Below are 25,327 nucleotides of genomic sequence, written 5' to 3'. Positions count from 1 at the left end.
TTCCACCCACCTCTCCGCTTTTCTTGCTTTGATAAAACCAAATTATTTTCTTCTGTTAATCTCTAGCCTTACTGCATTCACCTTATTTCTTGCCCACTGCTTTTGTCTCTCCCATGCCTACCTTGAAGCTCTACTGGTCTGACAGTCACCCCAACAGCCGTTGTGCTCATCCATATAAATACCTGAATTCCTGTGGGATCCCCACCCATTAGAGCAGCTGCTTGCAGTGTCCCAATCCTTATGATCACCCATTCTCGGGGCTGGTGTATATGACAGCCAAATAAAGCCTCTACCGCCAGCCGGCTGGCGTGACTTACACAAACATTCAATGCAGCTGTTGGAACAGCAGATTTTGAACATGATCTTGATTCATTTCACCGAAAGCAGGTTCTGAGTATTTTACTGAGGATGGTAAGTAGTGTTGAATTTTAATGCTCAGTACAAAAACCCTATTTTGCTCGATGCAAAACACAAGTGTGAATGCTGGAACTGCATTTAAGGTTGAAAGCCCAGCCTTCTTGTTGCCCAGGCATATGTGACTGAGATCTTCCAATGCTCAGCTTCAAAACTACTGCACTACCCTTGCATTACATAACTTGTTCTGTAGATCTCAAACTCTAAAACTTACATGACAATGCATTTCACTACAACCCTCTGTAAGCATTTATTTCTGTGCTAATAAGGCAAGGGCTGCTCCAGCACAAAAGGAAATAGAAAGACTGAAAAGGGAGAGGGGCAAAATTCAACTTCCATTTTTAACCTTACTAATACAGTGTTCAGAGTAACAGCCGTGTTAGTCTGTATTCGCAAAAAGAAAAGGAGTACTTGTGGCACCTTAGAGACTAACCAATTTATTTGAGCATAAGCTTTCGTGAGCTACAGCTCACTTTGTCGGATGCATACTGTAGAAACTGCAGAAGACATTATATACACAGAGACCATGAAACAATACCTCCTCCCACCCCACCCTCCTGCTGGTAATAGCTTATCTAAAGTGATCACTCTCCTTACAATGTGCATGATAATCAAGGTGGGCCATTTCCAGCACAAATCCAGGTTTTCTCACCCCACCCCCATACACACACAAACTCACTCTCCTGCTGGTAACAGCCCATCCAAAGCGACCACTCTCCCCACAATGACAGGTTTCAGAGTAACAGCCATGTTAGTCTGTATTCGCAAAAAGAAAAGGAGGACTTGTGGCACCTTAGAGACTAACCAATTTATTAGAGCATAAGCTTTCGTGAGCTACAGCTCACTTCTTCAGATGCATATCGTGGAAGCACGATATGCATCTGAAGAAGTGAGCTGTAGCTCACGAAAGCTTATGCTCTAATAAATTGGTTAGTCTCTAAGGTGCCACAAGTCCTCCTTTTCTTTTCTCCCCACAATGTGCAGGATAATCAAGGTGGGCCATTTCCAGCACAAATGGCCCACCTTGATTATCGTGCACATTGTGGGGAGAGTGGTCGCTTTGGATGGGCTGTTACCAGCAGGAGAGTGAGTTTGGGGGGGGGGGGGGCGGAGGGTGAGAAAACCTGGATTTGTGCTGGAAATGGCCCAACTTGATTATCATACACATTGTAAGGAGAGTGATCACTTTAGATAAGCTATTACCAGCAGGAGAGTGAGTTTGTGTGTGTGTGTTTTGGGGGGGGGTGTGAGAAAACCTGGATTTGTGTTGGAAATGGTCCACCTTGATTTTCATACACATTGTAAGGATAATGGTCACTTTGGATAAGCTATTACCAGCAGGAGAGTGAGTTTGTGTGTGTGGTTTTTGGAAAAAAAGGGGGGGGGGGTGAGAAAACCTGGATTTGTGCTGGAAATGGGCCCAACTTGATTATCATACACATTGTAAGGAGAGTGATCACTATAGATAAGCTATTACCAGCAGGAGAGTGGGGTGGGAGGAGGTATTGTTTCATGGTCTCTGTGTATATAATGTCTTCTGCAGTTTCCACAGTATGCATCCGATGAAGTAAGCTGTAGCTCATAAAAGCTTATGCTCAAATAAATTGGTTAGTCTCTAAGGTGCCACAAGTCCTCCTTTTCTTTTTACTAATACCGTAGTCACTCCTAGGATTCTTCTTAAAGAACTTCAAGTGGGGTCAAATCTTAATCTCAGAATTAATGTAGCAAGATGTACAGGGTTAGTTCAAGTGGTTTTGAATGGAGGAATGGCTAACTATGACCACCTCCTTTTTCATTCCATCTTACTTACATCCCTCCACCCCAATTAACTAGGCATATTAAACAGAAAGACATCAGTGAATTGGTCATTATACTAAGTCTAGTTCAAATATAAAGCTATTGAGAGGTTTTCTTGAATTGTCTTGTCCATGAACAGAAACAGGTATAGCCCATCAGGCAAGGATCCATCTCTTCTCGAGAAGAAATGGGGGTTGAAGAACTGCCCACAATAAACCAATTTGATGTAAGTATTTACATGTGTTTTGTAACACCAGTTTAGTTCTTTGTAAGTCACCAACTGAAGTAAACAAACAATCTGTCAGAAAACTGAAGAAATCTTTCACCCATTACATTGAATTCAAAGCAAACACAGATTAGGAATAAATATGAATTTAAAAAAAAACAACACAAGGATGCTTTAATACCTTGATATGTATGTAAAACATTCTTGGCAAAGTTAAATGTAATACATTAGTACAAACCTATAGATTAAACTATTTACAGCAAGTTCTGTAAATCAAATCTGACGAGTTAAGTCTTGGGGGTGGGGGAAAGGGGGCCCTTCATCCCGGTAGAGATGCCACTGTCACATTTTTAGATCTGAAAAATAAATCTCTATTCTTCACCATGCAAAAATATGCAAGCTGAGAAATCCTGACTTCAGCAGAAGGTCAAGTGTCAGACAGTGCTCCCCACAGTGCCAGAAGCTAGCTTGACTCTGTAAGCTTTTTCCTTTCTCCCCATCTTAATGTTCTATAAGCAGCATAGAAAAGGAGTAGTGGATAAAACTGGAGGGTAAAGGAGCGTCTTAAAGTATGCTATTGTCATGCTGACTACAGGACAACATGCAACCAGTGTACAGGAATACCTAGTTGTGGGTGAAGAGCACATCTTAAAGGTAACCATAAGTCAATTGCAAGGTGTCAGTACCCTCTGGATAGCACACCCCATCTTTACCTCCATCTATGATAGCAAAAGGAGAAAGTGGACTATGTTTAAATAAAGGAAGCAATGGCATGTCCAACAAGGCCCCAAAATCACTTAATAGGTGGTGAAAAGTCCAAGGCAGATTAATACAGAACATGGGAAAAAATAACACTGACAGTCCAAATTGTCAAGTATTCAAAATACTGTATGCATCAAAAGTTAAGACAACTCAATTTGTTTGAAATACAAGAACACTAAATTATGCTACATTAAAAACCATTCTTCAACCACAGCACAGAACTGCTCTACTGTTGCATTTAAGTATTTCATATTTAACATTTGCCCAATGCCGCAAGTGTACATTTCTGAAGAACAGGGAACCCTAAATGATCCCTTAAAGCCAAGAAAGTGGTAGCATCTACCAGCTGAAGAAAGGTAGCAGCTTGAAAGCACTTTTGTGTCCAGCTCGTTGCTTTCACAGAGCTGGTTTCCCCGCTTCCGATGCAATCTCAAAATTCTGAAGAGACGGTGTAGCTGCCACAGAGTTAGAATGAATTTAGAGAACTAGCAGAGAGATTTATCATCTTCAGCAACCATTAGTCACTCTGTCACCTGGTCAGAACTTAGTTCAAAAACCGTCACAGGATATTTCTTGCAAATAAGCATTGGTCTTTTGCAAGAAAATAGTCGTTTGAAATATAAAATTGAATAGCTCCTGTCTTGAACTTACAAAAAGGATCCCTGAGTGACTATGTTCCATGTCCTATTAGACCTCTCTTGGGAAGGAAAATGTTGAAGCTAGCTTGGGAGAAAGAGGCTGCTTCTCTGTCCGCAGTTCATAAAGTTGTTTGTGCTGCACTCTGCAATAATACTGATATGCTCTGACAGTGCTATGCTGTAGCAGCATTTGAGCTCCTGGCTGCAGTTTAAAAAGGACTTGTTTTTTAAAAAAATAGCTACGTTAAAATAACACTGTTGGCATAACATATTTACACTTTAAATAGAAATGTTACCTTCGCTGAAGTAATCAAAATACATCTTTGCAAAAATTTAGAATGCAGAATTCTACAAAATCAATGGGGTCTGTAGAAAAGCTTGAATTCATCTCAGTACCATTGTGGCAATCAGCCCCCGAGAGTGGTTTTGGCTTTAAATTTCATAAAAGGGATATCTTAATGCTAAGGGTCTCGGCCTCCGGTTTTAGAATCTTAAAAATAACTCCAGAACAGGTAAGCCTGCTTTGTGCAAATTAGAGTTGAAAGCTGCCTGCATACAGTGAGTATTTTATGTAAAACTGAACAAAAGCAATCCTTTTGGAGTGAAGCTGTACATGTGGAGAAAAGAAAATTCACCACTGCTGGCAGAAGGGCTGCGACATTTAAACCACTTAGTTGCTTGTACTATATCTCCACCCACCACTGTGGGTTTGACTCAGATTTTGGCTCTGCACCTGCAGAACCAAATCCTGATGGGGGTTCCTAAAGTCCACAGAAATGAAACATTTGAGGCCAATGCGACATGCTCAACAGGGGCCAGCTAGTGAGATCAGTAGCCTGCATGGCTCATGCTCAGGTGGGGCTCTGCAGGATTGACATGATAGCAGTTCTGGCAGCTCAGCCTAGCAGGCCATTAAAAATAAAATGATACAAAGAAGGGCACGAAACCCTCACTTGCAAAGTTGGCAAGAGCCCAGTACAGTTACAACTATAAAGGTTGCTAGCCAGGCTCAGGCATTGTGAAGCTAAGCAGAAGGTTCTCCCCTTTTGTGGATATATCTTATTTAGAATCTATTGCCACATCAGCACCATTTCTCTATCAGGTCAAGATGCCCATTTACCTAAAGCTTCTCCCCTGTTTGGCTTGGACATTCTGGCTGTGTATCTGCACCACAGGGAGAAGGCAGTTCCATGAGCATCTGCAGCTCAGAAGGCTATGGCTGTGGAGGGGAATGCTCAGTCTTGGAAAGGGTAACAGCTCTTCCTTAGTATGAGGAGAGATGTAAGTGGTCCAGGTGATATCTCTGGGGGAGGAAAAACACTGGTTTGGAGTGAGCGTTGTTAACTTTGGCAAAAGAAAGTCAAGTTTGTGTGTTTCTAAACTCTTCCGAGTGCACTTTGTTCATCTTTTTGCTCTTGCTTTGAGTTCCTGGAGGAGGTATTTCCATACTTGGTCTGGCTGCTTTGCAATATCCTTTTGGCATTTCAGATAACAAATGACGATTTGTGTCTGAAGTCACCCTGCAATGAAAGAGTGATGTGTGTCGCCACGTTCCCCGATGGTGTCCAGGCACGTCGTCCTGCCCACTCTCCCCAACCCAAATATACCCTTGCAAAACAGGTGCTATTTGTGTAATCTCTTTTTTCCCCACAGTCCTGCCTGGGCCCCACTATCTCATTCCATCCCCTAGAAGCTGGTAAGGACAAGCGTCCACCAGTAATACCTAGCTCTTAACATCTCATAGATGATCCCCATACAACGGAATGAAGAAGATTTCCCCCACTGCTTCTTCACAGTCTCTCTGCGGATAAGTTTAGGAGACGCCTCTCCCTGATGGGTGAGCAGTTCAAATCCTGAGATGTAAATACGCTAGTCTTGTACATCATCAGTATAGACTGTCTACTTAATCCAGGAAAGCCAATCCCAAAGGAGCAGCCAATCAGCTGCTTAAGGTAGAGCAGAGCTTTATTTGATACACTGGGGGTCAGTGCCCAAAGACAGGCAGTTGCCTAGTAAGGGTGTCCTCTTGGACAGACTTGACTAATAGAATATAAGTGATTAATAAAGCCATAACCCATTCTCAGGAGGGGGCCTAACTCTCTAGAGAGTGTAAAAGAACAAAGCCTTTCTCAAGGACCTGACTCAGCTGTTGTCCTTCCTCTTAGTCCTAGGTCCTCACTTCGTGAGTTGTGTCCAACCCATGCTTGAAGAAATTCTGCTCTGGAGAGTCATTATGGGCCCTAGGTAGTGTGTGATTCCTGAGCTTGGCGGCCCTGCACCAGCCCCTTTAGAGACCTAAAAGGAAAGATGTAATGTGCTAATTGTTTCCCTTCCCTTAGCTTACCTCGTCCTCTGTCTGGATATAGTTAACACCATCTGGTTTTGCTGGAGTCTTGTAGCTACGAAATAAGGGGAAACACATCGGATTCCTGTGATAATGGGACTTCAGGTGGCAAAGCAGAACTGTTCATTATTATTTTATGTTTATTTTATTTTATTATATTAATTATGTATTAATATTTGGGGAGGAGGACAACTAAAGGTATTTTTTGTCAAAATGAGAGCTGAACTGGGAGCAGCTAGCTCTGCTTAAAGCCAGGCCTGGACCTTTCCCCCACTCAAAGCAGCTGGGCTTTCCCCATCAACTACTAACCCGTACAGGAGCCCTTCTTCCGGGAGGGGAAGGTCCCAAATGTATCCACCCACGCTACGCTTCTGACCACAGTAACTGTGAAAAGAGTTAAATAGTTTTCCAGCCTCCCTCCCTCCTTCTGGTCACTGTAACATCATTTCCTTTTATAATTATTATGCAGTTAATTTTAAACCCTTCATTGCCTGCTGGCAGGTTTACTGATAATCCTTTATGATTGCACAGGGTTATAAGAAAGCTCCACTTGTTTTGTCCAGCAGAGGAATCTAAACATTCATATTTAAAGTCCTGCTTCCCCAGCATGCATCCACTTAGAATCATATTTAAATGAAGGGATTGGGGCCTCCAGCAGACGGGGAGGAGAGTCTTGCTGAAATGTGGCACTGAACTAGGCCAATCCAGCTTCCATCCGAGGTTACACAATCCCCAAAAGAAGCTCAATATTTAACTAAAATGTCATTCTGTTTCTGATCATGGAAGCTATTTATAGTTTGACCCTTTGGCTCCCATAATGCTGCAGTCTTAAATGTGCCGCACTATTCAGGAACACAAGCCCTCATTGATGGGATCAATTCAGAAATGGCAGTTTTAATCCAAAGTGTAAGTGCTGGGATGTACCCATTAAGACGTGCTTTCCAGCCTGGGACTGTTCTCCCTCACACATTTTCTGAATATGTCCTGATGCTTGTACTGATTACACAATGAGCTGTGCTCAGTAAATCCCTGACTTCTAAATGCCAGCAGCATATGACCACAGGAAGCATCTGCTAAGCTACTACATAAATACAACTGTGGGATGGTTGGGAATTAGCAGGGCTAAGCCCCTGTCTCTGTGCAAAGCACCAGAATGTTAGAGCAAGGCTTCTTCCTCTAGCCGTTCTTGTCACAGGAGACCCCTGTGTTGCAAATATGAGTGGAGACTTGCCACGGTTAGCCCGTGAGCACACCAACTTCTTTGTGCCAATTGGCGTTCAAAATGCCCCTGTGGAGCTGGATGGAATTGGGCAGGTCTAGAGAGTTAATTGGGGAAATAGGAAGTAGTATTTAAAAGTCAGGCAAGTGACCCACGCTCTAGCCAGCAGGTGCCAAGCCCTGTTATGAGAGCTGCATGCCAGGAAAGGCAGAGGACTGTGGGAAAGAAGGTTGCAAACCTAGCCTTACCTTTTCCCAGTCTGTTTGGTGTTCACAAAGTAACCCCTTCTGTAGGCACAACAGATACCAAGCGTTATCAGCACCAGAACCACCACGACCACTAGGACTCCACCAACAATCCCACCAATATTAAGATCATCTGGAGAGGAGAGCAGGCATCAGTCACTGATCCCCACAGATATCCCAGCCTTCCACCTACACACAGACTAGCTGGCATGAAACCTTCACTCCTGAGATTCCACCCACCCAGTAGCATGATCCCTAGGTATGTACCTACTCGAGCAACTCACCCTGCAGCTGCACTTCTATTTTTAGCACGCTAGCTCAGCCAGAGCTAATATGGGTATGTCTCCTCAAGCTGGAAATGACACCTTCCAGCTCCCACATCAACATATCCAAAGACTCTTCATCTCAGCTTCACACCACCTTGGCCCCTCTTCTGCCCTGCCCTGTCCATCTCATCACTGTTCTCTTCCCTCTTCTTTCCATTTAGCTTGTCCTGTCCTAACTAAACCCACCCCCCTCAATAAAACCATGGCACTAACATGCCTTTTGCTGCCATCACTCTACTTGTTATCTCTCTTCCCCCAGCACCGTGTCTGATGTGTCTATTTACACAGCATGCTCTTCAGAGCAGGGACTGCCTGCCATTCTGGGTCTGGGCAGTGCCTAGCACCAGGTGGCCCTTAGGCACTACTGTAGGAAAATTAATTATAATTAATATAATCAAATATATAAATCAGCTAAGTAACCTCAGGAATCATGAAGCTAATTGACCCAAACAGTTCTACCCTGTTTTCATTTAGCTATTCTTTTTTCCTTGCCCACATTTTGTTATTGTGTTTTTCTATGTTGTAATTTAGACTTTCACATGCCAGGAGCCAAGGCTCTGACTCATCCGCCTGTACAGCACCGTGCTACATCTCCAGAAATTATCAGGGATTTTGGAAGAGCCAAGAACATACTTGACGCTGTATGAGACACCAAGAAAAAACAGCCCCCAACACTGCAGACCTTCTGATATATAAACCACCACTTTCAAGAGGTAGGCAGAGCCACTCACAGATTTCCATCTCCTGCTCCTCACACTTGGCGGAGCCAGCGTCGTTTGTTGCTATGCAGTAGTAACGGCCAGTGTCACCCTTGTGCACGGCAGCGAAGACCTGTTTCGGAGGAAGCATAACGTGTCAGACACAGGAGTCGGAATCACAACCTTTCCACAAACAGCAAACAAACAAGTTAGACGCTACATCCAGAGATCTAGGCCTTATGGACCTGCAGGAGGATGAAATAAATATACACAGGCATTTCTTTGTTTGCCTTTTGATCACACCAAAGACCTGCAGGGAGTCCCCACACCTGCAGCCTGGAGATATTCTCATTGCACAGACTCCAGAGAGGCCCAGAAATTAACTAGAGGTTCACTGCTTTTAGATCATAGCGCAGGAGCTCACTACAAAAGACTTCCCTCAGTAACACAGGCTGCAAACTGGACCCATGACATTTCCCCCAGGGAAATACAGCAATCAAGAGAGAGACCTTTCAGGGCCAGAAAGGTTGCTTCTCTTCCTTTTCTACAGCACTGAGTTTTTATGGTGATACGTTGATTAGAAACAGAGAGAGAGAAGTGTGCGGGGGAGCTATGCCATTCCTCCCCCCTCACAACAGCTTGCTCTGCCCACTCTCTTCCAAAGGCAAAGACTGCAACATGGGGGTCATCTCTTCTGGTCCCATGGAGTTCTTCTTCCCCCACATCCTCCTGTTGGACTCTGCAGGCCCTCAGGGGGCTAGAACCCCAACCTGTTCCAATTGTTCCCTCCTCTTCAGTCCACTCATAATCTGGGTGCAGGCAAAAAGCAACCCTAACAGAGCCCAGCAACAGCATTCTCAGTCATTTCCATAAAAGCATTACCAAAGTGCCCGTTCCAGGGTTCAAGACGAAGGAGGAATTACGGAATTTGGGGTTAGATTTGGAGTCGGTCGGTAAGGGTTCACTGTTGTGGTACCAGCTGTAGGTGGACTCTGGGTAGCCTTCGTTCTCGTGGCAGTGAAGGGTCGCTGTTTTGCCCACCGGAACAGCTTTAGGGACTCTGCACTTGGGAGTGACTGGCTTCACTGGGAGAAGAGACACAAAACATGTGAATCGCCTGGCCCAGCACCCTGCTGCACCCCAGCTATTCCAGTGCTATTCCCCTTGGAGCACAGAACAGCGATTCAGCTGGACCCTAGCCCAGCATAACCAGGGCTGCTTCCCCCTCCAGAGGTGATGGCCACCACCAAAATCAGATTGTCTTGGGAAACCAACAAGGCACGCTGTGGGGCCCCGAGCTGAAGCAATACCTTGCACTGTAAGCCGGATGTTTATCTCATCTACTATGTTCGCATCGTCGGGTGCTGCCACTTCACAGCGGTAGGTGGCAGTATCCATGCGGGTGGTGTTTTTGATCACCAGCGATGTCCGGCTAAGAATCTCTGCACGAGTTACGAAGTCTCCTGGAGAAGGGAGGAGAGAGAAGGAACTCATGAAGAACAGGCGAGACCATATTTCCAGCTGTGTCCTCCACCAATGCATGTTGAAGGCTACAGCTCTGTAGTTCTGAGGGAGGGGAAGAATCTGACTTGGAAAGTGTAACACCTGCTGCAAATCATAAAGCCCGAAAATGAATTTCCAAAATCCCAGAGCTGGCAGTGCTGGAGTGGGCAGCCTGCTCCACCTTAACCCCCTCCAAATAAGTGGGAAGTGGCACAGCAGTGACTACCCCGGAGAGCAGCTCTTATCTAGAAAGATGGTAGATCTTCAAAGTTTCCTATGGAACCGTCAGAGACTGCATGCAAGGACCATGGGTCCAGGCTTACGGGGCCTGCACCAATTGCATCTCTGCTTCACCCAATAAATGGTCCCACATAAAGGATGCAAAGTTCCCCTTCTGTTCTCACTACAGCTCTTTGTGACACCTCATTGCTGACCATTCAGTTGAGGTCTGACAGCAGGGAAAGAGGATCCAGGCCTCACTCAGTTCTGAACCTTGGCTGACCAACATAGGTTTCGAAAGTAATTAGTAGGAGAACCAAAATTCCTGAATTTCACAGACACATTTGTTCCCTGCCTTTATTGTTTCTGTGGTTATAAAGAGGAGAGGGGCAAAAGGGCAACAGATCTTCATACCTTGCATTTTATTGTCAAAAAACACATAGGAGGTGTCACCGTTTCTGATTTTCTTCCACTCAATCCTGGGATTGGATGTTGTGGTGGACTTAATGATGCAGGACAGCTCCACACCTAACAGCAGAAATAAAACAAATACAGATTAACAGGGAGCAGCCGTGTTTTCGCTCTGCTCCGAGCTGCCTCGCACACTGTTATCCTGGGAGATGTCGCCCATAAAGCAAAGGCCCCGTCTTTCATCTGCCTCACAAACATGAATGCCGCTGGGTTCCAGGAACCTTTGGGGAAGATGGACCTTGGCCAGCGAAAATAATAGCAATGCAGATAGTGACCTCTGAGAGAAAGGAATACAGTCGGCATGACGGTGTCTGATTTATAGCAAACAATCCCTCACGGTGCAGGCAGCCGACATCGGCTTCGTTGCTAACAAGCATGCAAGATGGAGCAAGAGTCATTATTGTCTCCCAGAGCAATGACTGAATTATAGCTGTCACTCTGGCATTTACGAGAGAATGCTTCAATCTCATCCACCATCTCCCACCTCAGTGAATTCAGTAGCCCAGTCCCCTCTGCAGGAGGCATTTTCATCTCCATCTTATAGAAGAGCAACCTGACGCTCAGAGAGGGGGCAACTCCGCAGTGTTACCCTGGGCGTCTGCACCAGGGCCAGAAAGAAGATTTACATCTCCCAAATCCCAGTCCTCTGCCTTACTCACAACACAACTCTCTCCTGCATGCTTAAGTCCAGTGCTTCGGTCCTGCCGGTGTGCTCCTAGACACTGTCCCAGCACTCTTTAGGTAACCAGAACAACCTCTTACAGCATTATCGGTACTTGTGTTCCGGCACATCTCAAATGCAGCACTCACCTGCTGGTTAGGCCCCACTTCAGTTAATAACTTAGGTCTGATCCACACCTAAAACTTAGGTCCATCTAGTTATGGTGCTCAGGAGTGCGAAAAATTCACACCCCTGAGAGACTTAATTAAGCCCATCTAAGCCCCAATACAGACACCGCTAGATTGCCAGAAGAATTCTTCCAACGACCTAGCTGCTGCCTGGCCAGGGGGTGGATTTACTACAGGGATGGAAAATCCCCTTCTGCGGCCGTAGCAAGTGTCAGCACTGTCACTGTAGCGCTTGTAGGGTAAACTTATCCTTGGGCACACGCTTAAGCGCCAATGAGTTCACTTAGCGAGACTTCAGTAAAACATTTTAAGCACGTGCTTAAGTGCCAATGGCACTTCAGCAGAGCCCTTCAGTTTAACTACTTTGCTAAACAGGGAGAGATATAAGAACACGCGTAAGCACTTTGCTGAAACTCAGGGCCTTAGTTCTGCCTTGCCCTACACAGCATAAAACCTGAGACGTGCCAAGTCTTCCCGACTGATGCAAATCTACAGCTGCAAGGAAGCGTCATGATCACATTACAGAACCGGCAAGCACTTACGCTGGAATTCCTGCACCACGGGCTTGGTGTTGCTAGATGTCAGCTCCACAGCTAAGATTCGATAGCCTATAAAAACAAACAAAAGGGAATAAGAACAGCCCAGCTCATCAATCCTACAGTTACAAACTTACTCCCTGGTGAGAAATCCTCCAAGCCAGCTTTAATAAGGACCAGCTTCCCTACAACAAAAGCTCTCCCTGGCCTCAACTGCTGGGCCAGCCAGCCATTAGCCTCGTGTTTATTTAGAAATCAATCTCAGTGCAAATACCAAAGGTTAAAAGCAACAATTAAAGAGGCATTGACAAACTGGCACAATACCAGCAAAAGACTCTTCCTCCAGCCATGCGCTCCTGTTTAGAGGGTGGACAAACTCACTCAAAAAACGGCCAAAATGTTGCAAAATAAGGACTCTGGCATTCAAATTAATTTGACAGATGAGATAAAGGGAAGGAAACACATCTCAAGAATTTCATTCACTTTCTAAACTCTGGAATTTGTTAGCTATACTTTGGGGATCCCTCAGATTAAGAGGCGCGATAGAAATGTACAATGTGTTGTTAATACGCCATAGAAGGCTGTTCCAAGAGAAAGCTGGACAAAAAGGGAAAGGGCAGCTTTAGGGCTCAAACTGGGCAAAGTTAGGGGATTGGAATTAAGCAGGTTCGGTGAATTCCTGGCCTGACCGAGGTCAATGACAAATTTCCTAATCGCTTCAGTTTGGCCAGGATTTCACAGTTTTGAGTGGAATGTTCAAAAGTTCTCAGCAGCAGCTTGATTCTGCTCCCATCATCAAAAGCCACCTTTTCCACTGGCTTCTCGGGGAGCAGGGATAAGCCAATGCAGAGTGCTCTAGAAAATACCACCCACCATAGGCAGCAAGCCCTCCGTCCGCCATGGGCTGTTTTCATTCTCAGTTGGCCCTGGTTTCCCCTTCTTGCCGCTGCTATTCCAGCCTCTTGAATGTTCCCAATTAGTGCTGCAAGCTTTACCTCTTTACAGTGTTCTCCTGCTTGAGACCCAGCCAGCCTTTTACGGCTTTCCAAGCATAATAACGCCTTTCATCAGGGCAGGGCTCAAAGGGGTGCACAAACCATGTACATGCACCACCACGCAACTCTCCAGAGAGTTCTTCTGGGGCAGAGGGAGGCATCCAGATAGCATCCGCACTGCCCATCAGGAAAACGTGACCACCTGAGCAAACCTTCTCTCTCACATGGAGAAATTTTTACAGCTGAGTAGTCTAGTACCAGCGGGGTCCAGCACCTCCCATTTAAACATACCCTCCCACAGAGTATATTCCATAGTCCTGTCTCCCAGTGATGGGGTAAGGCACACAAAATAGTTTACAGCAATAGTGCACCAGGGCCCAGCATGGAGACTCATTATTAAAGACCTGATCTAAAGCCCACTGAAGTCAATAGAAAGATGACCCCCACCCCCATGGACGACAGTGGCCTTTGGATTAGGTCCAAAGTCAGGAAGATGAAAATTAAACCATCAGTGATCTGATATGGACAGAAATCAGGACCCTGCTTTATCCAGGATGAAACGGACAAGACAAACCAGGAAAGGGACTCAAAATGAGACATGAAGAGGAGGAAAAGGGCCTACATCATTAAGACAAACCCCTGGAAATTCCCACGTGCTTGGTATTTTGGGTGGAAACATTTCAGATCAACAACCAGCTATAAAAGGAAGTTAAAATTCCTACAGTTGGGTGGATCAGGAGGATACAGTGAAGAAACTTTGCCCTTTGCTGCAGGACTGGGGGGTTTTTAAAAACCACGTAAGAGAGATGAGACCAACTGAAAGTTGATGGGCCTGATGCTCCTACACCCTTTAGCCACTTTTGGAATTCTCCCCGCTAGTTATCATGACTCGTTATTTGTTAAGTGTTGACAGTTTGCTCAATGCCATGTTGGGCATAGTTCCTGCCCCAAGCAGCTTTCTCAAAAAAGACCAAGATGCTCTGGGAGGCTGGGGAAGTTTAAAGACCATGACTCCAGGAGAATCATTGCACAGATGAGGGCCACAAGACATTGCAAACTAGCAAAGGCCCCAGCCAAACTACTGTCTTACGAAGGCAAATTACTCCTTGCCTCTGCACTCCTCTCCCTCTCAGCATTTGGAGACATGTGTAGAGCACTTTGGAGAAGCCTACTATTGACTCAAGAAGGTGACCATTCTGATCCTGTAAGGTGGTCAGTCAGGGTTAGAATGAATCACAGTGCAGTATGGTGGGCACTTAGCCCTCGGGGGCCTGGATTTGAGTCTGAAAACACTTCTCCTTTGGGAGCACAGAAGAATGCCACCTTCCTTGCTAGATCTCGGCAGGTAGAAGAGGAGGCTCCAGTCTTGGTTTAGTATCATAGGAAGGCAATGGAGTAGTTATGCAAAGCCCAGGTACAGGCCAGCAGTGAGGGAGAGCGGAGCATATTTATACCAGTTCTGCGATTTCCAGGCTTAGCTCTGCTGAATGGTAACCAGGCCACACAGAAGCTGTAACATGTTCCTTTCCCTTCACTCTCGCGTTGATCCTTCTTGTTCCATCTAAGATCCCACACGGCGAATCTAGTTTTGATCCTTACTTTCCTTCCTGGGGAGCATAAGCAGATCCCAGTAATCCCAACAAAAGCCCAGAGCATTAAAGTAACCAGCCATATGAAGACAAGCAACAAGCTCAGGAAAATCCCTCTGAAGTCCCCTGACACACTTTTAAGCAGGCTCCCTGCTGACGGTGGGCCCATTTTGTTTTGGAATTGAGGTTTCCTACCCGCAGGCTGCAAAGCACACATTCCCTCAACTCCATCCCCCACTGCTCAGGAGCTTGGATGTACATGCCCTTTCCTCACGGTCACCACTTTGCCGATGCTTCTGCTGCAGAAAGGCATTTGCCTTTCAAAAACACACACTGACTAATGACTCATATTCTCCTACAAGAGAAAAGTCTTTTCTGGACAGCACTAATTAGCCAAAACGCCCAAGGAACAGAACACACTGATGAGGATGCAACTGGTGAAGATGCTTTTTCCACTCGTGAGCCTACACCAGGAGTCGGCAACCTTTCAGAAGCGGTGTGCTGACTCTTCATTTATTCACTCTAATTTAAGGTTTCGCATGCCAGTGATACATTTTAACGGGTTTAGAAGGTCTCTTTTTATAAGTCTATAATATATAACTAAACTGTTGTCGTATGTAAAGTAAATAAGGTTTTTAAAATGTTTAAGAAGCTTCATTTAAAATTAAATGAAAATGCAGAGCCCCCCCGGACCGGTGGCCAGGACCCGGGCAGCGTGAGTGCCATTGAAAATCTGTTTGCGTGCCGCCTTTGGCACACAGGCCCTAGGTTGAATACCCCTGGCCTACACAACGGGGCGATAACATTCTGAGAGGCAGGAGGAGCCAAAGCTTGGAGAGGAAGAGTAATGTTTGTCCCAGCTCCTGATCTCTTCCCTTGTGAAGAACACCCTCCTCCAGGGCTCTGTTGTGTACCAGGACTCCATTTGTCTTATCTTTGGAGACTTGGATTGATCTTGCATAGTAGAGAGGGTTTGGTGAACAAAGCCCCGAGCCTGATTTGCAGAAGGGCTGGGATGAAGCGAATGGGAGCAGCGGGTGCTCATCACATCTGAGACAGGCCCCTACTCCCTAAAGGAGTAATGCACAACAACAACCACAAGTAGCAGCATCTCCTGGGGCCAGGAATAGTAGGAGGGCTCTGGGCGAGAGCTAGGATGTGTTGGAGTGCTAGAGAAGACAGTCTGCCCAGCAACTGTGCTCCAGTCTGTCCTAGTCTATCTCATCAGCTTTGCTTTCCTGACTGCACAGATGCACCCAAATGATATCAAAAGGGGGTGCAAACATTGCCTTCATTAGTTAAGAGAAAACATCCACGGCTGCAGAAAAAATGAACCTTTCATCTTTTGTACTATGTGCCCTTTTTTAAAAGAAGGAAGTTTTCCCAGAGCCAGAACGTCCCATCAAACAGATAATGGTGACAACTGCTATAGAAATACATCTAATATAATACCTGTTACCGTATGCTCCCGATTATCCCAATAGCATAGGGGACATAGATGTTATTCAGACAATCGAGAGGGCAGGAGTCATTCAGCACCAGGGTAGCTTCCCCTGCTGCCTTTGGCTTGTCCTCTTCCTCCTCCTCATCACGGTCCTGGCCTGGGGTCTCTGCTCTATTATTCAAACCTCTGCATAACCTGAATTCCTTCCTTGTCGCCCAGTGTGAGATACATAGGGGACAAGGAAGGGATTCAGGTAATGCAGAGGTTCAGATAATCGGGTTTGGGACAAAATATACTGTATATCGTTTCATACGAAGGTGGAGGTAATACCCCACTAACTAAGGGTGGTATGCTCTTCAAAGTGAGTGGAGATCCTACTGGCATTACTTCCCAGGCAATAGGATTACATCATGACGCTGACCCTTTCTCAGCTCTTGGAAACATTACTCACCCTTTCCTACTGATTAAAAACAAGAGATTTATGTTGCCCCATCAGGCACAAAGCAGGCCAACAACAGGTTTAAAATACAGAAGCTGGCTGCAGTTCCCAGATTATGATGTTTATGGATTGTAGGCACGGTGTAGCTGTGCCGCCTTAAATCAACCCGAGGGCAGATTTATTGTTCACAGTGCAGCAGAAGAGGGCTGCAGCCAGGGAGCTCTAACCCACAGCATGGAAGGGAAAGCCAGGCAGGGAGCAACAAACTGAGCAGAGAGGCTGCAAATGAGCCCCACCAGCATCAGTCTTACTGGGACAGGAGAAGCCATTAAAAATCAAAGATCTGAGCTGTTCGCACACGCTGCTGTTTAAGTAGTGGGGAACGCTGTGGTATGTCAGATACCACGGCTGCTGGAAAATGCTGACTATTTTAATGGCAACCACGGAATGTGCATTGTTTGGTGTATTCCATGATCATGCGTTACAACCCTCTCTTTAGAGGAGCCTGTGTATGCTCAGAAACTCCCCCCAGCACAGTGAGGGTGCGTTATTGAAATCTCTCCGGAGCCTTCAATCCACGAGGTGAGTGGCGTAACAAGGCTTGTGCCCCCGGGACTCTTATCTGCACTGGCATGCATCCCGCCCCCAGAGCCCTCTGCACGCCTCATGCGGACAAGCTGCAACAATGCCAGCAGGTGCAGCGCTGGCTGGGCACATCGTGAACTGGGGGGGGCCCAGAGAGACCCACGGTTGAAGCCCAGATGCCACCAGAACTCTATACAGGTCAGCGCCTGCAGCGTATTTCTGCTCTTATTTTGGCTAAGGAGATCCAGCCCGTATAAACACAGCCCTGCGCGAATACAAAATTTGTATCCCACAACCGCTCCGCGAGTTTTCATTTGAGATCTCACATGACATTTTTTGATGAACCAGAACGTACCTACCAGACTCAGGAGATACCTGGACTCCCTTCTCAGCTGGCATTAAGAGGTTCTTGGGTCACAGGCATTGTAAGCTAACTTCTCTCGGAATTAAACAACAGGGCTGGTAAAGATTCCCAATCAAGTTGTTGCCTCAAACCGAGCTTTGATGTGTGATGGCTGAAGCCGGGGGGAGGGAGGAGCGGGGTGTCCAACAGAGTGATTGATTGTTACCAAATTTATAGTTAGTTGATACATTCATTTATCTTTTTTATAAAATACACTGTGATGGAATATGTACCCCATGCCGGCAACAAAAGGGTTAATGAGGGCCTGAGAGGCCAATTAGCACACCTGGAGGGCCAGGCCAGGCCTCATTAAAGATGAGTCCCAGCTGGGGAAGGAGTTCTATAAAGAGAGGAAGCCCAGAGCAGCAGGTGTAGGTAGGGAGAAGCAGTCTCTCTCTGAGTAGCAGGGAGTTGATACCCTTGCCCCAAATGGGAGAAGGTAGCAGGGGTGAAGGAGACTCCTACAGTGTGCCTGAGAGAAGGCAACCCACAGGCTGACAGACCTGGGGGCACACGGGAGATGAGGGTCTAGACTAGGGACACAACTCTGCGGTGATAGCCCCTGAGAGTCAGCGTACTGCAGCAGCATAGACCTGGGGAGGCCCCAGCATGGATAAAAAGTTTAAGCCCAAGGTAGGGGACAGAAGCTGCTTTTGTTGTGGTTTGTGTTTCACTTTGGTGTCTGGCTGAAAGACAGCAGAGAGAAGCCCTGAGTCCAGAACAGTGGGACAGGGGAGGAGCCTTGGAGGGGTGCAAGATGGCAGACTGATGACCAGTGTTGCATGCAACACTGTCCATTTGGGACACGGACACCCTGGCAGGGGAGAAACTTTAGAGAGACCTGGCTGGTGGGCCAAGTCATGAGAGGAAAGACCACTAAAGGCAACACAGCGGTCAGGAGGGGCATTAGACAAGGAAAGAGCTCCTACACCATGCCCAGCCATTTGGGGACACACCAGCGGTGAGTTAACTCTTTCTTATACATACGCCCCCGCCCCCCAAAAAGCAAGAGGGAGGTCCATTGTCCATTACCCTGGGCTCTCCCCATCACCACAAAGTCTTTGGTTGTGCAATTCAGCATGCATCTAAGGCGTGTGAGAATCCTATTACAAACCACACACTTATTATGCATTGTTACTCTCCTGGCTATTACTTCATGTAGCAAGAGTGCTGCTGAGTGAGAGTGAATGGTATGCTTTTAGGCCCTAGATGCATGGCAGCTGAATGCTGTGTGTGTCAACATGCTGGACTGCCAATTTTGAGAAGCACCCTACAGTAAAGATGGCGCACTGGAGAAAGCAAACACCTATGTCAACCTACTGCAAAGGGCGACAGCTAGGGCAGCCCAGCTGAACCCCGTGCTGATCCCTGTCGCACCAAAAACATGCTAACTGTGTGCCTGCAAGAAGTGTAACAGTTCCCATTTTTGTCGGTCAACTTGTCTGGTGGGGGAGAGCTAGCAGAGTAGGGAAAGCAGCAATGACTAGTGGACAGGGGAAGGGAACAAGACTTTGGAGAGCTGCTTTCTGTTCCTAACTGATCCTGAGTGAATTGAGGGCCTAATTTTCAAAGGAATTTGACTTTCTGCACCTCAAAAAATCAGGTGCTTACTTACTCTGTGCTTCAGTTTTTCCATCTGAAAAACAGGGATAATGATACTCAGTCACCTTTGTAAAAGGCTTGGGGATCCATAGATAGGAAGTGCTAAATAAGTACAAAGTAATCAAAAGGCCAGGACATAATTAGATGGATCCAAAGATCTTTGATACTTTTGCCTTTCCCAGAAGTTCAAAGGAACTCAAGCATGGATAGAGCTGGGTTTATTAAAGGAAGTCAAAGCATCCCATTGCAATCTTATCCTTGCGCTACACCCAGAATACCCATTAGCCAATTCTCCCACATGGTGTCAGTTGTGCAGTTCTCAAGAGCCCTGCTTTTCACAACCTGATTGTGGCTTTCAGTTACACCTGCATCATCACCAATGCACTAGGAAAGTGGGGTGCTCTGTCTCCCTCTCCCGGCTGGTCCACATCAGAGGTTTGTGAGCCGGCTACTGCTTCCAACTAATGGCCTTTGGCTGGAATTCTGAATGAGCCCAAGGGAGTTAAGTGCTAGCTCCCATTCAGAGTTAGAGACAGGGACCAAATTTACAAAGGTGCAGACTGGTGCCTACTGGGTTTACAAGGGACTTAGGCACCTAGCACCTAATGTCTTTAATTGGATTTATGTGCCTAACTCACTTAGGCACCAATGGGATTTTTTTTTTTAAAGCTCCTATCAGCATCTTTAGGTGCTTACAGGCCTTCATCAATTAGGCCTTTGGTGCCTAACTCCTGTAGGCTCATCTGAAAATCCCATCCTCGATCCATTAGCTCTTTTGTGCTTTTAGCACTGAAGGTCTAAGGGCCAAATCCTGCTCCAGGCCCAAGTGGGTCAGTGATACATTCACTGTGGCATCCACGTGGCAGGCGCACAGCTGATCCGAGGGTTAGCTGGAAAAGGAGGTTGTCAAAGGGCCAAGCAGAGCCACATGTGTACTGCCAGGTCCAGGGATCTGTGTCGGCTCTTGGCCGAGGACACAGTCAAGACTGGCTCCGGGGCAGGCTGGGGAACAATGAAGACGCGTAGCCAAAGACTGACAAACAAAAGCCTCTCAGCATTCATGTCCAAATTAAGCAACAGTCTGGACCCGGGGCCTGGTCTGTGTGGGAGCCGATAACAGTTATAAAAGGCTCTCCTCCCACGGGCATCCAAGTGGCACTGGAAAACACTCCAACCAGCCATAAATCCTCTGTGCTGTCATAGATGCCTACGCTGGGAGGCTTTTATTTTTACCAGCTACATAAAACACCACCACTTATTTTAGATACACATTTGTGCTGCTACTTTAAAAAGGAAACCAAGTCCCCGACAGACTCCTACGAACAAAAGAGACATGTTGGCACAGGCAGGAAACATGAAGAGTAATTAACAAGAGGGATTGCAAATGGAATGATGCAGGGAGGTCTAACGGGCTTTCCCCACATGCGTTGATGTTTTTTTTTCCCCCTTCCTTCTCCCTACCCTTCTGCTGCCTTTCTTCTCATTCTCCACGTGATTTGTGCTATTCTACAAGCATTGTCTCTTTATTGGCTTATGATTCGTGCTCTCCTTCTGTATCCAGTGATCAGATGTCACCAGTTTATTATTACTGACCATTTGTATTACAGTAGCGCATAGACACGGGGCCCATTGTGTGACACTGTACAAACATAATGTAAATGGTGGTACCTGTCCCAAAGAGTTTACACTCCAGAATTGTCACAGGATTGCCTACTAAAAACAGGGAAAGACTGCCTGGTCCAAGAGGGTTCTACCCTGAGCTCAGCTGCAGAGCTTGGGGCAAGTCACTTCACCTACTTGTACCTCCACTTACCCATCTGTAAAATGGTGATGATGATACTGGTCCACCTTTGGGATCCTTAAACGACAAGTGCTATACGAGCACTAAAGATAATTACTAGTAACGAGCAAATGATCAAAGCGAGGAGCCAGCACTCCTATGACAGTGCTCTATTCCAATTACCTACATTTCATTATCTCGAAAATAGTACAAATTTTAATACAGTAGCTGGAGTTTCCTGTAGCATGAAAGTGTTCTGCAGCAGTCCGACAGCCTTAAAGAGCAGAATGAATGCATTCACCAATCAATAAGAAACCGGATACACTTTTTTAAAGAAGCCAATTTCTGGCAGGCTACTTTATTTATTTAAATTTAGATCACCTGATAAGCTTGCCAGCAATCCAAGTGGCCAGCACAAACTATTTGGTACACATATAAAGCAATGAAGTTAACCAGTGCAGAGGACACCAAAAGCACCCCTGTTCCATGGGCACAAAACCTCCTTACTATGACAAGTCCATAGCATCCTCTGACTTCCTGGATGCCTCTAACCTATATGCCACAGCCAGGAAGAATTTCACGCAGACAGCTGGGAAAGAACGCAGATCCGCCTCCTTCAGAAGGGCAGGCCCCTGCCGCTGAGCTAGCTGTTTGGGGCCTATAACACCAAGGGGCGCAGCAATTACTCCATCTAGAAGAGAGCAGTGGTGCATATATACAGTAGCCATGTCACAACATTATTCTAAGAGGTGTTATGGAGACAACAATCAGGGCAGCCTGTTACACCAGAATCTCAGAAAGAAAGGAAGTGTTTGGGGGCAGGGGTTAAATTAACACCCTCAACCCCCATCACAAATACTTGTCCCTGTAAGTCGCATATACTTGCCTGATCAGGGCTTCTCCCCTGCCTGTCTTTTTCTGGTATTATGAAGTGGTCTCCCTTACTCCCTAAGCCAGGCTGGTGCTTGGGCTTGTCCAAATGCAGTGTGACTGAAAACAGCCACTGTTCTCAGCTCTGCACAGTGCGCAGCAGGGCCTGAGAGAGCTTTACGAGACCAGGAACAGACAGACATCAAACAAGGGAAAATTCCTTGATTCTTTTTTTAAAAAGAGCAGCCCCCCGCCCCCCACTCCCCAGCCAATACAATGCCCTCCCATGTTAATGGAACATTAGATTGATAGGTTGTTCAGAGATGGACCCACTTCATCTTTATTACATGTACAGCAACAGGCTTGTTGTCAGGGTTAAACGAATAAGGACCTTGCTCATGCAACCAACTCTGGGCAGTGGCCCCATGTGGCGCTCACTGCAGAATCGGGGCCTTACATTTGCAATTAAAAAAACAAAAACAAATCAACAAATACAAGAGTTCAGGTCCTCATTCATCAATAATGCAACAAGTGCTCGTTGCTTAAGCAGGCCCCAGAAATGAACGTTAATCTATAAAGTATGTGAAACCTAACCGTGCTACAAACACCTTAAACCTGTGAGTTTCCTGGTTTAAATCTGCACCTTGAAGACCTTTCATGTACTTTGCAGAGAGAAAGCCCATTAACAAACAATCCACGCACCCAGCCTGCTGACAGGGAGATTTACTGTTCTACCTCCATCAGACAGCAAAGCTGTTCGTATACAGGCAGCCTACACACCCGCACAACAGAGAAACAGCTCACTGGAGGGGTGTAGCGGGTCACATACCCATCTGCCGCAGGCTCCTGTCTGAGCACCTCGCCAACTTTTAACATGTTTATGCTCACAACAGAGCACTGCCATTATCCCCATTTTACAGATGGGGATTTGAGACACAGAGACTTGCCCAAGGTCTCCCCCGGAGTCTGTGGGAGAGCAGGGAATTGAATGTGGACCTGCTGAGTCCTACCACAGGCAGGACAAGCACCGCAGAGGAATCAGGCCTTTCCTCAATGGATTGCAAGCTCTGCAGGGTAGGCACCGGCTTCTCGTTGTGCGTGCGCACAGCCCTCGGCACCATAGGGCTCAGAGTGGGACTGCTAGGTGCTGCCGCAGTACCTACGATAAACCACCACCATCTCCGAGGAAAGACTGAGTGAGTCAGTTGCCCATGGACATGAGGGATGACGTGTGGCTGGGGAGAACGTTCAAGCCACGCAGGAGGTACCCTAGGACCAACTTTTAGGGAACTTTTGGGTTCCAAAATTCCTGTTCCCTTCCTGCAAAGGGCACATCGCTCAGGATGTGTTTACTTCCCAAGCGACTGGCGGGGACGAGGGAGCACAGAATACGTTGAATGGTGGATGTGTCTCATTGGGTGACTGCCCGGATGAGTTAGGGGTTCTCTCTCATCATTGACCTCAAGGATCAACCCCTCCTCCCCTCTGCAACAGGTCTAGGTTTGAAACATCACAGCAGCTCCTGGGAAGTCAGACACTGGGCCTGTTGCACCACTGCGTGACTCAGAAGAGAGGCAGACAGATGAGCAAGCTTCCATTTATGTGCACACTGAGTCTTTGGCAATGACCAGAAAGGAAAGAAGGAAACGAACACAGGTCACTTGTCTGGGAATTTGATAAGACAGTCCTATTCTGTTGACAGCTGTTCTTAATGCTCTAATTAGCAAACAAACAGACACAGAGCTATCAGATCTTAGAAATGATCTGGCTCCCAACCAATACTGTTTGAGATTTTTAAAGCTATCTAAAGGATTTCAACAACTATCTTCCGTTATTAAAATTAGTAGCGGGAGGTGTTCAAGTCCCCTAGACCACTCTGCGACTCTCAACTACCGTGTTCTTCTACAGCAATGTTCCCTGGACAGTCACAGCACTTTGCAATCACTAGTTAAGCCTCAAATACACATGATGCAGTACGTAGGTACGACACCCATTTTACCAATGAGGAAACCGAGGCACAGAGAACTACAGGGACTCAATGAAGGTGACAGAACAATTCAGTGGCAGAGCTGGAAATCTATGTTTGAGAGTCCTGTGCTCTAATTACTTGGCAAGCTGCCTCGAGCAGCACGGGAAGAGGAAGGGTGAAAGGGGACAGAAATGGGAATATTGAAAAGTGAGGATTTGAAGCAAGTGCCTCAGAATGAGGAGTCAATACACGTTTTTGCTTCCACTGGCGTTCCACTTTCCAGCCCTGGGGAAGCTGCCATCATCACATTGGGCTCTGTCTGTAACTTGCATAAATAAAGCCGCTGCCCTTCTCCTCCCAACAGCGATGTGATATCAGTACCGGGTTAGTGGAAGGGAACAGGCAGATAGCAGTGATAAGAGGCCGGCAGGATGCCCTGATATCATTTCTGACAATGGCCTTTCCCCAGTCCAAGCCCTTCCTCCCAGACCGCCCCTCGGCAGCGGCCCTGTTGCATTCTCCCTCTGGACGTGCCAAGCAGCTGCACACATGGCAGAGAAAGCTGCAGATTACAGCCAGAGGACAGCCCTGCAGTTCAGTGACACCTGGCAGGGATTCAGGGTGAGGAGGGGAAGGGGACAATGAACCTTATTTTGGTTTATGTTGGTGGGAGTTTTGCTTTAAGTTTGGGGAGAACCCAACACGCCAGGGCAAACGAAGTCCTCACCACCCCGTCGCCCAGTATAGGTCAAGTTTCAGGTTAGGATCAGATCCTAAATCAAGGCAAAGATATTACCCAAGGAGGGCCATGCTGCTCTGGGCCACACTTCGCACCCATAGCAGGATCCTGCGAGTTGGGCGTTTTTCTGCACAAGGTGTGGCGAAAAAACACTTAAACCCCCAAACTCGATCTTGCGAGGTGCTCATCTCCCACCGGAGTCAGGATGCTCAGTGCCTCCCTGAACCAGGCCCTGGACGAGGAAGAATATCACCAGCTGCCTGTAATTCCAAGAATAGAAAGAAGTGGATACGCTCCCACCGCTGGCCTTTGCAATATTCATGGATGTTGGGCTGAGAGCCAAGCTACAATACAGTGACTGTGGGACCTTTAGCCTATAATCTCCTACTCCTTTCTCTGTCTCTCATCTCTTGAGTTCTTAGTTCTTCTCCATCATGTAGCTTGACCAACACAATGTAAGCAGCGCTTCAGAACGGGCCTATGAGTGAGTCAGTACATCATCTTCAGGTGGGAAAAACAGGAGTTGGGAAAAGACCAACAGTCAGCAAAGCCAAGAGCCCAAAGCGGGTGGGGGAGAGAGGGCTGGAAACGGCTTCCCTTTTAGGACCGCCTCTCCAGACTTTACAGTATCATTTCTTTATCTTTCTGTATGCTTTTAGCGGAAG

The 25,327-nt window shown here is 46.6% G+C and overlaps 1 protein-coding gene across 1 annotated transcript in view; it reads right to left on the bottom strand.

Annotated features, from left to right (window-relative positions):
* Nucleotides 1-2,580: 2,580 nt before the first annotated feature.
* JAM3 (junctional adhesion molecule 3) overlaps nt 2,581-25,327 on the bottom strand; it is a 41,820-nt gene continuing 19,073 nt past the window's right edge. The window contains exons 2-9 of the mRNA XM_073320833.2: nt 12,254-12,319; nt 10,806-10,919; nt 9,980-10,132; nt 9,552-9,754; nt 8,703-8,802; nt 7,649-7,778; nt 6,182-6,236; nt 2,581-5,357 (exon numbers count right to left, since the gene is read on the bottom strand). Coding sequence (XP_073176934.2) covers nt 5,322-5,357; nt 6,182-6,236; nt 7,649-7,778; nt 8,703-8,802; nt 9,552-9,754; nt 9,980-10,132; nt 10,806-10,919; nt 12,254-12,319 — 857 coding nt within the window. The 3' untranslated portion in view covers nt 2,581-5,321. The remainder of the gene's footprint in view (nt 5,358-6,181; nt 6,237-7,648; nt 7,779-8,702; nt 8,803-9,551; nt 9,755-9,979; nt 10,133-10,805; nt 10,920-12,253; nt 12,320-25,327) is intronic.

Source organism: Lepidochelys kempii, chromosome 22 (genome assembly GCF_965140285.1).
Source record: "Lepidochelys kempii isolate rLepKem1 chromosome 22, rLepKem1.hap1, whole genome shotgun sequence".
Classification (NCBI taxonomy): Eukaryota; Metazoa; Chordata; order Testudines; family Cheloniidae; genus Lepidochelys; species Lepidochelys kempii.
Note: the sequence above shows the minus strand (reverse complement) of the source record. Positions and strands in the feature narration are given on the sequence as shown.